General features: G+C 31.9%; 1 protein-coding gene across 1 annotated transcript; it reads right to left on the minus strand.

Moving 5' to 3' along the window:
- Positions 1 to 7,744: 7,744 nt before the first annotated feature.
- On the minus strand, positions 7,745 to 12,026 carry LOC131166491 (uncharacterized mitochondrial protein AtMg00810-like). The gene is made up of 2 exons (XM_058125093.1): positions 11,948 to 12,026; positions 7,745 to 8,676 (listed from the first exon to the last, which is right to left on the minus strand). The coding sequence occupies exons 1-2, from the start codon at positions 12,024 to 12,026 to the stop codon at positions 7,745 to 7,747; spliced, it is 1,011 nt and encodes a 336-aa protein (XP_057981076.1).
- Between the last annotated feature and the right edge of the window lie 995 nt (positions 12,027 to 13,021).

Raw genomic sequence — 13,021 nt, forward strand, 5'->3', positions numbered from 1 at the left:
ATGGGTTGAGGACCTCAGCGGTTATTTTTCCAGGAACCCAAGTAAATTATAATTTAGGAAATTACAAATAGGTAGATTTAGGAAATGTGAGTATGACGATTTTCTGGGAAATTTAGTGTTTTACTGGGAAATTTGTATATATATAATTACAAGATTTTGAGGTTGGTACGCCGAGGGCGTGAGGATTGAATTAGAGGCAAACCTCCCAGTCAGATAAGTAAGGAAAATATGCTGTGCTAGAAATTTTGGAATGTTTATCAGTAAATTATATATTTTTCCAGATTATTATCCAGTACGCAAATTATTCATATATTAGAAGATACAGTCTTCAGAATATGGAATATTTATTTATTTAGTTGTATGGCATAAGACAATATCAGATCAGTACAGAAATCCTACAGTTTTCAGATTACTATTATTTACAGTAGTTATGCAGAAATATGTTTCATCAGATTTTACAGAATTATGAATTACAATGTATATACAGACAGATATTTATATTTTTCTGGGCAATTATTATATTATAAAATATTACTTAAAATTTGTGTGACGTGAGAAATGGTTTTGTTACTGTACAATAAACATGTGGGAATATTTTATGATAAAATGTGATTTATACTGGTTTATGGGAAATATTGAAAATATGGCAGATATTGTGAAATGATAAAATATGATTTTAATAATTAAGAATATGTGGATGAAACGTTTTATACGGCGCAATACAGAGCTATGAAATTTTTTATACTAAGATATGTGATACAGTATGTATATCGGGAATGAAATGATAGAAATAACCGTTTTATAACTGAGATGTAGAAATTGAGAACCCTGATGGACGGCACTGATGTACAGAGAGCACGGTACGTCATTGCTGGTGAATGAGTGGCAACCGAATACTACTAGGGAGAAGTGGTTTGGGTATGGAATCGATGGGCTGGCGGAAAGATGTAGATAGCCCCTGGGTCCGGACTAGGCTGCGGTAGGTCAATCGTACTACAGACGCGTACAATTTGACTTAGCCTAGTAGGCCAGCCATTAAGTCCCGCTTTCAGGCTGCACAGCCCAGTCATGTGGGGTTATTACATGATGGTGATATAAGAATGTCCACTCAAGTTGATTCCTCATTACAAACATGATAATTCTACATTAATAGACATTGTAATTCATACACAAAGAAACTTATTGAGCACGAGCATTATTTTGAGAAAAATATATGGTTTCAAATATGTATATATATAGTTATGAGTACATTTTTCATGATTTTTCAATTAAATTAATTATTTAATGAATGTGTTATGATACATTAAAACTCATGTTACCAACACATGATATAATAATGTATCTCTTAACTGAGAGGTGTCTCATATATATATATATATATATATATATATATATATATAGTTATGAGTACATTTTTCATGATTTTTCAATTAAATTAATTATTTAATGAATGTGTTATGATACATTAAAACTCATGTTACCACACATTAATAATAATGTATTCTTTCTTACTGAGAGGTGTCTCACCCCATCATAATCAATTATTTTTTAAGATGCTATGAGGAGTATAACAGTAATCAGAGTGTGCAATAGAAGCGTTGGTGGGGTAGAAGGTCCTTGGTTAGAATTATTATTACTATTTTATTTATGTTTTTGATGAGTTTAGAACTTTATTATGATACTAGGACTTTTATTATAATAAATGATGGTTTTTAGTACTCTGGTAATTGTTATGGAGATCTTCCGCTGTATATTAATTTGGCGTCAGAGATTTATTTAATATAACTATAAGAACTCGACTCGTGATATATGAATTAAATAAATAAGAAAATGGTAAAACAACAAATTGAGTAGGCTTCGTCGATGAAGCCAGTGTTTTCTTCGACGAAGACCCTTCTATTGTTCGGCGAAGAAATGCAAAGGTTCATCGACGAGGAGAAAACGAGAGATTTTGGGAAATCCTAAAATCTCAGGCTCGTCGACCTTCATTGGCTTGTCGACGAAGACGCCGCCTCGTCGACGAGGTTGGGCGGGTCAAAGGCTCTATAAATATCCATTTCCTTTGCTTCTTGGCTAAGATATCAAAATGCTCTCTCTCTCTCTCTCTCTCTCTCTCTCTCTCTCTCTCTAGAACTCGAAGCTCCACACACACTTTCTCTCTCTAGATTTCTTTGCCGTCCGTCATTAGAATCGACAATCCGACATTACTGCAAGGATTAGGGAATGAATCTCTACGTGTTCTGTGGAATAGATTTTTTATTTTGAGGTCTTCGGGTTTTGACCCAAAAATCGAGGTAAGGCTCAGTTTTCATTTCCGTTTCGGTAGATCTGTAGAGAGTAAGATTGTAAGTAATTATCGTACTGTGATTTATAGGTTTTGGGAACTTTGTTCGCTCTTTAGGGGTCATAGAGTTCATGTTTGGATTTTTGGGGAAAGGTAAAGGGATTATGTTTATATCGGTTATTTTTTAAATCAGATTCGCATTAATATAAAACACCATGTAATGCGAGTCGGCTTCATGCCGAAGAGTGTGATGACACTGGGTTGATTGATCATGTGTGTGTTGAGAACTATATTGGAATTGTTTTGTGAAAATACTAGAACTGAACTGTGTATGTTTTATGTCATGATAACACTCATATGCCACACACCGATATAACCTGATTCTGTCTTTCTGAGATGTGTCTCACCCCTATCGTACGTACATATTTTCAAGTCCTTCGAATAATCGGAACTAGCGTTCTAGTGTTGGGAGCGTGGTGGTTGGTTTACTATGTAAGGTACTTGTGTAAGTACTTGGACTATAACAGGGTTGTCGTTTTAGGTATTGCTGGCACCGGGTTATGTTTTGTAATATGGAGATAGACTTGGTATGGAACATGTATTATGGAGATGAACGGTTTTCGCTGATATATCGTCGTGTATGTGAATTGAATGTGTTATAGGATGTCGGGAACCCCACAGGAGTCGACCCATTCATTATAGTATCAAGTCGTTGTTTGTATGATACAGGGAAGGTTAGGTTTACTACATTCACACCCTAAGGTCCCATTGCTAGTTTGGGGAGGACAATAACCCTCAGGACCCTTTCCGGGTGAGGGGCGTGACAAGATGGTAGAAGAGAATTTTGAGTACAATTTTTTCGAGTCATAACAATAACCTTCACACGGGTTTCCCTCCAAGTACCAACCACCCCAACGTTCAAATCAAAAAATTCAAAAAAACTAATCGAAGCATTAGAAACTATTGTCGATGAGAAAAGGGATCATCAACGCGACAAAAAAAGGACCACTAATCGGATAGTCTGTCCACTCGTCGACGAGCCCATTTTCTGCTCTCGATTGTTACTTAGGAAACTTCTGAGTTTTCTTAATCTCGGATCTCCGTCGACGGCGAGAGGACAGGGAACTAGTCGACAAGTCCTGATGATTGCTCTACACAAGAACATCACCATGTTTTTCCTCCCTTTGTTTATAAACCCATGAAGTATAAGAGTCATATCATAAACAATACATACATTTTTTAATTGTTATTTGATTCAAGGAAAAATGAATATTTTATTTAATTATTTTTTTTATTTTAAAAATATCAATTAAACATATTTTTTATTTTTTATTTCTATTTCTGTTTTTTATTTTTATTTTGATTACTATTGATAGTAATACCAAACAACTCCTTGGACAAAGAAGTACAATTTTTCAATTAAAATTTTTTCCTCATTCTCTTAAAAATATTTTAAATTTTACTACCTATCTTATAATGATAACATTTATAAATTATAAATTACAATAAAATACTTATTAAATTTTAAATTTAAAACATCATTTTGTAATTTTTTATTATCTTTTCAACTCTCTAACATCTCCTAAAAATAGTGAATTTAGAAACATAAAGCACAAATAGTCGCATTTTCTAGCATCTTCTTTACAGAAAAAATCATATTATAGATAAATTTAATTTCAGCGTATTTCACAGATGATTATTTATTATAAAAATATATTTTCGAAACTTGGTTTCTAGTGATGTGATATTTGTTTGGTTGATTTTTTATTTTTATTTTTTGGGAATTGAGATGGAGTGATGTGATATTTGTTTGTTTGGTTTATTATAAATATATATTTCTGGCACTTCTTTTTTTTTAAACAAAAACAAAGAAAGATAATGTTGAAATTTAAGAAATCAATTCAATGTGTAGATATTCTTTATTGTAGGACTCTTTTTAAGCTCTTTTTTTTTTTTTTTTTTTTCGGTCAAACTCAAATTATAACTCAACATATAGTATGAGGTGTTGTTAAAGTTTAGTAAATAAAGAAAGAAAATTCTCGATAGCTTTATAAACATTGGATCTCAAATTCAATATGTTATTCTTTGTGTTTCACACGTAAGTCTTGAGTAATAATTTGATTGGAATTTTAAAAAGTATTTCACATTTTGGATACATATTTGTAAAGGGGGGTCCTGCGGAAAAATAGCTCGATGTCAGGATAATAAAAAGCTTAACACCTAGTTGTCAAAAAGACAAATAACATTGATAAAGAAATGTACGGGTGCTCAATTAAGAGTCAATTTTTGTGTGGAAACTATGATTAGTAATTACTTATTGCTGAGACTTTTCTACTTAAAGATTGTAGCTTAAAATAGTTATAATTTTGAATTTTAACCAATAATTTATTATTTTTTATGTTATTAACCTTTGGCACCTACCCAAACACATATTTAGATCATTACCAAACACTTAAGAGAAAGTATAATTTAATATTTACTAATTGCCAATAATTATCAAACAATTAAAACAAATGTCTGTAACTTCCAAAAGTATTTTATACTACTAAACTAAACTTATGTTAAATTTGTAAAATATTTGTCTTTGTCTAATTGTTTCCATTAATTAGAAACTCATATTAAGTTTAGTTACACAATAAAAAATAATCGATCTATTATCTTATATCCACTCTCACTACTTTTAAAATCCAAACACAAGACCTCAAAAATTTAAGTCCAAATTTTAATCATGCTGAAAATTTCTTAGAAGGCATGTAGTTTGCGGCTTAAAAAAACTTCTATAAAATAACATTTCCAAGAATCTCACTCTTGGGAATAAGATTCATGAAAATATTTTTATTAAATTCACATTGTAAAAATTTTTAAAATATACCCAGGATTTTTATGTCAATGTTTGATTCAAAATGAAAATCCTAATAGACATTTTAAGAAAATAATCATTATCCTCTTAATGTAATTAATATATACGAAAAAAATTACATTTTCAACATAAAAGTTATTAAGTATGCATGCTTAATTAAATTCATATCCAAAAATTTGAAAAAAAAATTTGACACATAATCATTTAATAAAAATAATTGAGGTGATATATAATAATATAATGTTTGAATATGAACTATTATATTAAATTATTATTACACAATAATAATATTATTATGTTAAATATAATAATAGTGTAATAATAATCTCCACAATTAGGCCTTCCAAGGGTGGCTCGGGTGGTAAACTTAAGGCTCTCTTGGTTAAATAACTAGGGTTTGAGTCTTGGGGGTTATGACTAATTTTCATTTAAGATAATATATTGATATTTAACTAGAGAAGGGTAGAGCAGTGGATCCATTATCCCGATGGATTAATTGAGTGTCTAAAGGCCTCATTATTTCCAAAAATAAAAACTCTCCACTATCATAAGGGTATTCTCCCTTCCTTTTGTTTTTAACATCCCAAAAGGTCTTTATAACTAAATATTCAAGAAAAAAAATCCCTATAACTATCTCAAATTTTTTTTCAAATGCCGCTATAACTATCCATAAATATTTTAAAAACATCCCATGACCATCCATATCTATCCTAAAATAATATTATTTTTTAAAATATTTATTTATTATATTTTATAAATTATTTATTTATTAATTTATTGTGCTATCATTATCACTCAAAAGTTCAGGAATACACGTATCGTGCATCACCGCAACCAGTATATTACAAAATAAATTATTATTCAATTCCATCAAAATAATAAAGATAGTTTGATCCAAATATAAGATCTATAAAGCTTAGCTAAAGAAGAAGATAAGAATAGGATATTTCATGAATTTTTTTTTTTTATTCTCAACACGTCACAATATATTATTATGGTCAAACAAAATATGAATAGAATGTCATAAATATCATAATTTTAAAAATACCAGTGAAATAAGTTTTTTTTTTTTTAACTATAATCATCATATAAGTTTAATGAAGTTGTCCAGTCAAGTTTGCTTATGGGTTTGAAGGGCTCGTCCCAATTCAAAATTCCGAATCATTCAAAAAAACAAAAGACATCGTTTGGTGGAGCTGCACTTGCTCCTGGCTGCTAGCCGACACCATCACCATGGGGGAACTCGTTGTTAAGTCCAAGTCCGAGGCGACGCACATGCGTCCGTGACAAATCCTTCGGTCCATGCCCAGTCCCATCTTGACACGGTACGAGGTAACATGGACGAGGTCTGTGTTCTTCATTTCTTTATTAATTTCTGCGGCGACTCTCTCTCTCTTAATAATAATGTTTAGAAATATTCTTCAGTTTTTATGAGAGAGTGGTGGCGAATAGCGATGGTGGGTGCTTTAGGTGAGTCATGTTCATGTCTTCTTTTATATATATATTGGCTTTGAAAGGGGGACCATCATGCTTTAACATGTCCAAATGTGACGGTGGCCACTGGCCACACGTGATGTCATGGTGGTTCTAGCAACTTTTGAAGTTTTGATTTATTCCTTTGTTGTTTTATTTAGTTCCATGGAGATCCTGGCAAGATTTGATGCCCTACGCTATATATCATTAATCATCATCTTCCAGACGTTCTACCATTAACTTATCTAAAATTCTTTTGTAGTGGGTTTGAAGCAATTAGTGTGTGTACAATTTTAACTAATTGTCAGTCAAACCCGTTTCATTTTTTTATTTAGGCTTGGTTTTTATATTATTTGGTTAGTTTGAATAAATAAGTAGTGGGCTTTGATTGATTGTTTGTTTAATCAATTATGGAAACATTAAAAAAAAAAAAAGATACTATTGAATCATTGGAGGTTGATGTATACCAGAAAAAAAATAAATTTAAAAGAGCAAAACACAGACCCACATGCGTGCTTTGTTTGAATGTGTCTTTATTATGCCAAATCATTATATTTTTTAAAAAAAGTTTGTTTATTGCGATAAATTATTCAAGGCACTAGCTTTACAGCTTGTCTCAATTAATATAAGTAGCAACAGATTATGCATAGTCTAATTGTTAGTTACACATAAAAGCTGCTTTTAAAAGGGAAGGAGTGAAGGCTTCTTTGCAAAGGGGGAGATCTCGAGGTTTTCATTATTTGATCAGCGGGGCTAGTGAACCTATAAATGAGAATAATTTGAATGAAAAAGTCCAATTACTGTATCATTAAAACTCACAAATCAAAGATCAGACAATTTTAGTCAAGAGTGAAACAAAGTGCTGGAAGAAAATGAGACTTAAGCAAGAAAATAAGAATCCTTCTTCTTATTCCACACACGAATACAAAGCTATACATGTTGTATTTATAAATAGAGAAAGAGGAAATAAAGAAGAAACAAAAGAAGAAGAGAGAAAGAAGAAACAGAAGGGGAAATAGAAAACAGAATACCAGAAAAATAAAACTAACAAACTAACTAAACTAATTAAGGTTTTGTAATAGTACCCCTCAAGATGATGTGTAGATATTTTGCACATTCATCTTGGATCAAAGAACTTCAAAAATCTTAGAGCCTAAGGGCTTGGTCATTAAATCTGCAACCTGATGAGCAGAAGGAACATGTAGAGTGGTAATATCGCGAACCAAATGGCAGTCAATTTCGATATGTTTCGTACGTTCATGGTAGACTGGACTGGCTGCTATGTGAAGAGTTGCTTGGTTATCACAGAATAAGAGAGCTGGTTGATGATGTTGGTGATGCAAGTCAACAAATAAAGCTTTGATCCAGATGATTTCGCAGACTGTGAATGCCATGGATCTATATTCAGCCTCTGCTGAAGATTGTGAGATCTTGTGTTGCTTCTTAGATTTCCAAGATACAAGAGAATCCCTAAAAAAAATGCAATAGCCACTTATTGATCTTCGAGTATCAAGACAGCTTACCCAGTTTGAATCTGAAAAAGCTTTAATATGAACCTTTGATGAATAAGGAAAAAATAAACCTTGTCTAGGAGCAGATTTGAGATATCTCAAAATTCTCATAGCAACTTCTAAATGAGGCATGCGAGGGTTATCTAGGAATTGAATAAGATGATTAACAGAAAAAGTAATGTCATGTCTGGTGTGAGTCAAGTACAATGATCTACCAATGAGTCTTCTATAAGCAGAAACATCATCTACTAATTCACCATCATCTTTAGATAGCTTTGTATGAGTATCCATAGAAAATAAAACTGATTTAGTAGCAAGTAAACCAGACTCTAAAATGAGCTCCAAGCAATATTTTCTTTGAGATAAAGAAATACCCTTCTGTGATCGAGCTATCTCCAAACCAAGAAAAAACTTCAAAGGCCCCAAATCCTTCAACTTGAACTTGACACTTAGAGAACTTTTAACCTTCTCAAGAGCAGTTGTATCACTACCAGCAAGTAGGATATCATCAACATAAAGCAACAAGACAACATAGAACCTCCTTCTTGCTTGGTAAACAAAGAATAATCAACCTTTGATTATGAGAAGCCCATTGTAAACAACACAGAAGTGAATTTTGAGTTCCATTGTCTTGAAGCTTACTTCAAGCCATATAAAGATGTTTGCAATTTACATACTCTTTTGTCCCCCTTGCTGAGATGACCTAGAGAAGGCTTCATAAAAACTTCCTCATCTAATTCCCCATATAAGAATGCATTATTAACATCTAGATGAAAGATATGTCAATCATATATTGCAGCAAGTGATAAAACACACCTCACAATGACCATCTTTGCAACAGGTGAGAAAGTCTCAAATAATCTAAGCCTTCCATTTGAGTATAACCAACAAGTCTAGCCTTCTGTCTTTCTATTGAACCATTAGAGTTATATTTAGTTTTATATACCCACTTACAACCTATAGGAGTTTTATTAGGACACAATGTAGTAAGAACCCAAGTTTTATTCATTTCTAAAGCAGATAATTCTACAGACATAACAGCTCTCCAATGAGCATGCTGAATAGCTTGGTGATAAAACGAAGGTTCAAAATCAAAAGAAATAGCAATAGAAAAAACTCTATGTGATTCAGATAATTTGAAGTAAGAAAGGACATCAGATATACTATGTTTATTACCTTAAACAGGAGTAGGATCCCTGGTAGATGATTGAGAAGTAGAAGTAGCTAGGTTGCAATGATAGGATTGCAGATAACCAGGCATTCTGTGTTGTCGAGTTGATTTTCTCAAGGGTGGAAATTGATTTTCATCATGTAAAGGTAAATATGTATTAGGTGGAACAATTGGAATAGGAGGAGAAATTACTGAGTGCAATGGTTCAGGATGAATTATATTCTCACTATAATCTAAAACTGGTTTTGGAATAACTAAAGAACTCTCTAAAGTGGTATTTGACTGAGAAGAAATTTCATGTCCAAAAATCTTATTGAAACTAGATGCAAAAGGAAATACTGATTCCTGAAAAAATGACATCTCTAGAAACAAAGAATGTTTTCTGTTCCAAATCATAAAGTTTGTAGCCCTTTATGCCAAATGGATATCCTATAAACATACATCTTCTTGCCCTTGGAGGAAATTTTGATGTGTTTGGCAAGTGTTGATGCATAACATAAACACCCAAAAACTTTTAAATGATTATATGCAGGAACTGAGTTGTATAAAATTTCATGTGGAAATTTGTTATTCAAAATGAAAGATGGAATTTTATTAATAAGATAAGTTGCAGCTAGTATACACTCTCCCTAGAAAATTAAAGGTATGTTTGATTGAAATTTTAATGACATTTAATATATGCTGATGTTTTCTCTCAACTATAGAATTTTGTTGAGGAGTTTCTACACATGATACTTGATGCAAAATTCCTTTTGATTTAGAAAAAATTTGTCATTTTGAATTTTAAACTATTGTCTGATCTTACACATTTATTTTTTGTCTAAAATTGTGTTTCAACGTGATTGTAAAAGGCAATAAAAATATTTTGGACTTCAAATTTTGTTTTCATTAAGTAGATCCAGTTAAATCTAGAATGATCATCCACTAAGGTAAGAAAATATCTAGAACCATTATGAGTTGGAATAGAAAAAGGCCCCCATATATCAACATGCACAAGATTGAAAGAAAAACTTTTATTATACGAATGAATCTCAAAAGGAAGCCTTTTCTATTTGGCTAGAGGACAAAATGTACAATGATCATCAAGTTTGTCTGAAAAACTAATATCTAATACATTTCTTAAAAGAAAAAACAATTGAGACATAGAAGGATGTCCTAATGTACTATGTCAGATTTTAGAATTTGTGATAGAATTCACAATGTTTGATTTTGGTGAAAACTCAATAGCATGAACACTTGATTGTTGTAATATGTATAACCCAACAAATTTCCTAGCAATCCCAATCATCTTCCATGGGGTAAATTTCTGAATAAAACAAACATCAGGTAAGAAAATAACAATGCATTTCTGAGATGAAACAAGCTTGCTAACTGAAAGAAAATTATATGAGAAAGATGGAATGCAAAGTACATATTTGAGGATTAAATTTTCAGATAATTTGACTGTGCCAAGATGAGTGACTAGTACAGTATTTTCATTTGGAAGTATAACAGTCGTATTTAAATATTTTGTTATGGAAGTAAAAATATCAATGGAATGAACAATGTAATGTAGCACCTGTGTCTACAATCCAATGATTCTAAGGTATTGATGAAGACACTTTACAACTTGAAGAAAAACTTGAAAAAACCATACCTTGGGTGTTGTTTTGTGAAGGAATATTAGAAACAACATTGGCTACTTGATGATGGATGATATCATTAGATTGTGAGTGGATTAAGGCTAACAATTTCTGACAATCCTCTTGAGAGAAAGGCAACTCATTATGAGATTCAAAGGTTGTATCAGTAGGTTGGCTTGTGACTTGGTTAATTGATGGAGACTTTCCTTTCTGCCGAGAAGTGAATTTAAAACTTGGAGGATAGCCATGTATTTTGTATCAACCGTATGATTGTTCAATCCACAATGAGTGCAAAATAATTTGGCTCTCCTTTGCTGTTGATTTCCACGAACAAATTTGTGGCCTGATAAAAATGCTTCTTGCATTTTACTCATGATAGCAACTAATCAATTGCTCTAGTTTTGTTGATTTCTCTTTGTTTCACTTCTTGAACCATTAAGGAAAAAACTTTGTTTATTCCTGATAAAGGTTCCGTCATCAAAATCTGCCCTCTAACATGAGAAAAACCTTTATTCAATCTTATCAAGAATTGAATAACATGTTGTTTATCTTGATACTTCAAAAACTCTCGAATGGCGTCACAAGTACAGGTTCTTAAAACACCACAAGAGCAAGTGGGAATTTGATTATAATCAGCCAATTTAGCCCATAAAGACTTGAATTTTGTACAGTAATCTCTTACTGACATATCTTCTTGAGTCAATATTAATAAATCTTTCAGAAGTTGGAAAATTCTTGGCCCATTTCCCTGTGTAAATCTGTTCTTGAGATCTTGCCACTTATCTTTGGTTGTTCTGAAGCAAATGATGTTGGCTCCAATTTCTCTTGACACTGAGCTGATGATCCAAGAAGACACCATATTATTGCATCTTTCTCATAGAGCAATCGAAGCATCTATTGTGGATGGTTGAGTTATTGTACAATTCACAAACCCAATTTTATTTTTTGCCTTCAAGGCCATCATCATGGATCTGCTCCATGTATGATAATTCTCCCCAGTGAGGACATTTGAAACTAACATTATACCTGATGAATCACCACTCTGCAAGTGGTATGGATTATTTTCCTCAATTGTATTATTCATTGAAATAGAAGAAGTGGACATGGCAGTGGCCCTTTTCAATTTTCTTGCTCTGATACCATGAAATAGAGTTCTGGCAGAAAATGAGACTTAAGCAAGAAAATGAGAATCCTTCTTCTTATTCCACACACGAATAGAAAGCTATACATGTTGTATTTATAACCAGAGAAAGAAGAAATAAAAAAGAAACAGAAGAAGAAGAAGAGAGAAAGAAGAAATAGAAGAAGAAATAGAAAATAGAATACCAAAAAAATAAAACTAACAAACTAACTAAGGTTCTATAATAAAGAGAGGGTGTCAATAAAAATTTGGAGAGTTTAGTGGAATAATTAAAGGAGACTAATGGAGTTGAGACTTTAAATGGTCAATGTATCAATGAACCAAAAAATAAATAAATAAATATAAGACGAAGCCAATCTCTAGAAAATCTAGAAAAAACAAGAAAGAAATAAAAGTATACTGAACTAGTCTTTCAAAACATATCACAAAGTGTAGCTATGAGAACTTGAAAAACTCTCAAGATAAATGGAACAAAAGTTGTCTTCTTTTATAGAAGAGGGTCAATACAAAAAAATTGAAAACAAGCTTGAGAAAATCTCATGGATCATTAGAGGATGACGAATAAATGAAAGACGAACTTGATAAGGATGCTTAATATAAATCCATCATATTCTGTCTTTTTTTCAAACTTCGTATGTTAGAAATTTGTACAAGAGGCTACCTTCTAATGTTAAAGGATGACTAATTTGACAAAATAAATCTTGAAGCAAAATTGAGCAAAGGAAGTGTTTTTAGTGTTGGAGTAAGGTTTCTATTTTTATTTGGAAAAAGCATAAATGTTGGAATAGAGTCTTGAATTATGAGCCATTGATAGTATATAAAGGACTTAATTTGTGAAGGGGGGCGGCAAACATGATTGCTCTCACAAAGGCAATTGAAAGTAAAGTTTAAGAGTGTGGCTCTATGAATAAGAGTTGAATGCCTAACATAAGGTTAATCTAGGATAAAAGTCACATAAG

This window comes from Malania oleifera, chromosome 10, assembly GCF_029873635.1.
Source record: "Malania oleifera isolate guangnan ecotype guangnan chromosome 10, ASM2987363v1, whole genome shotgun sequence".
Classification (NCBI taxonomy): Eukaryota; Viridiplantae; Streptophyta; class Magnoliopsida; order Santalales; family Ximeniaceae; genus Malania; species Malania oleifera.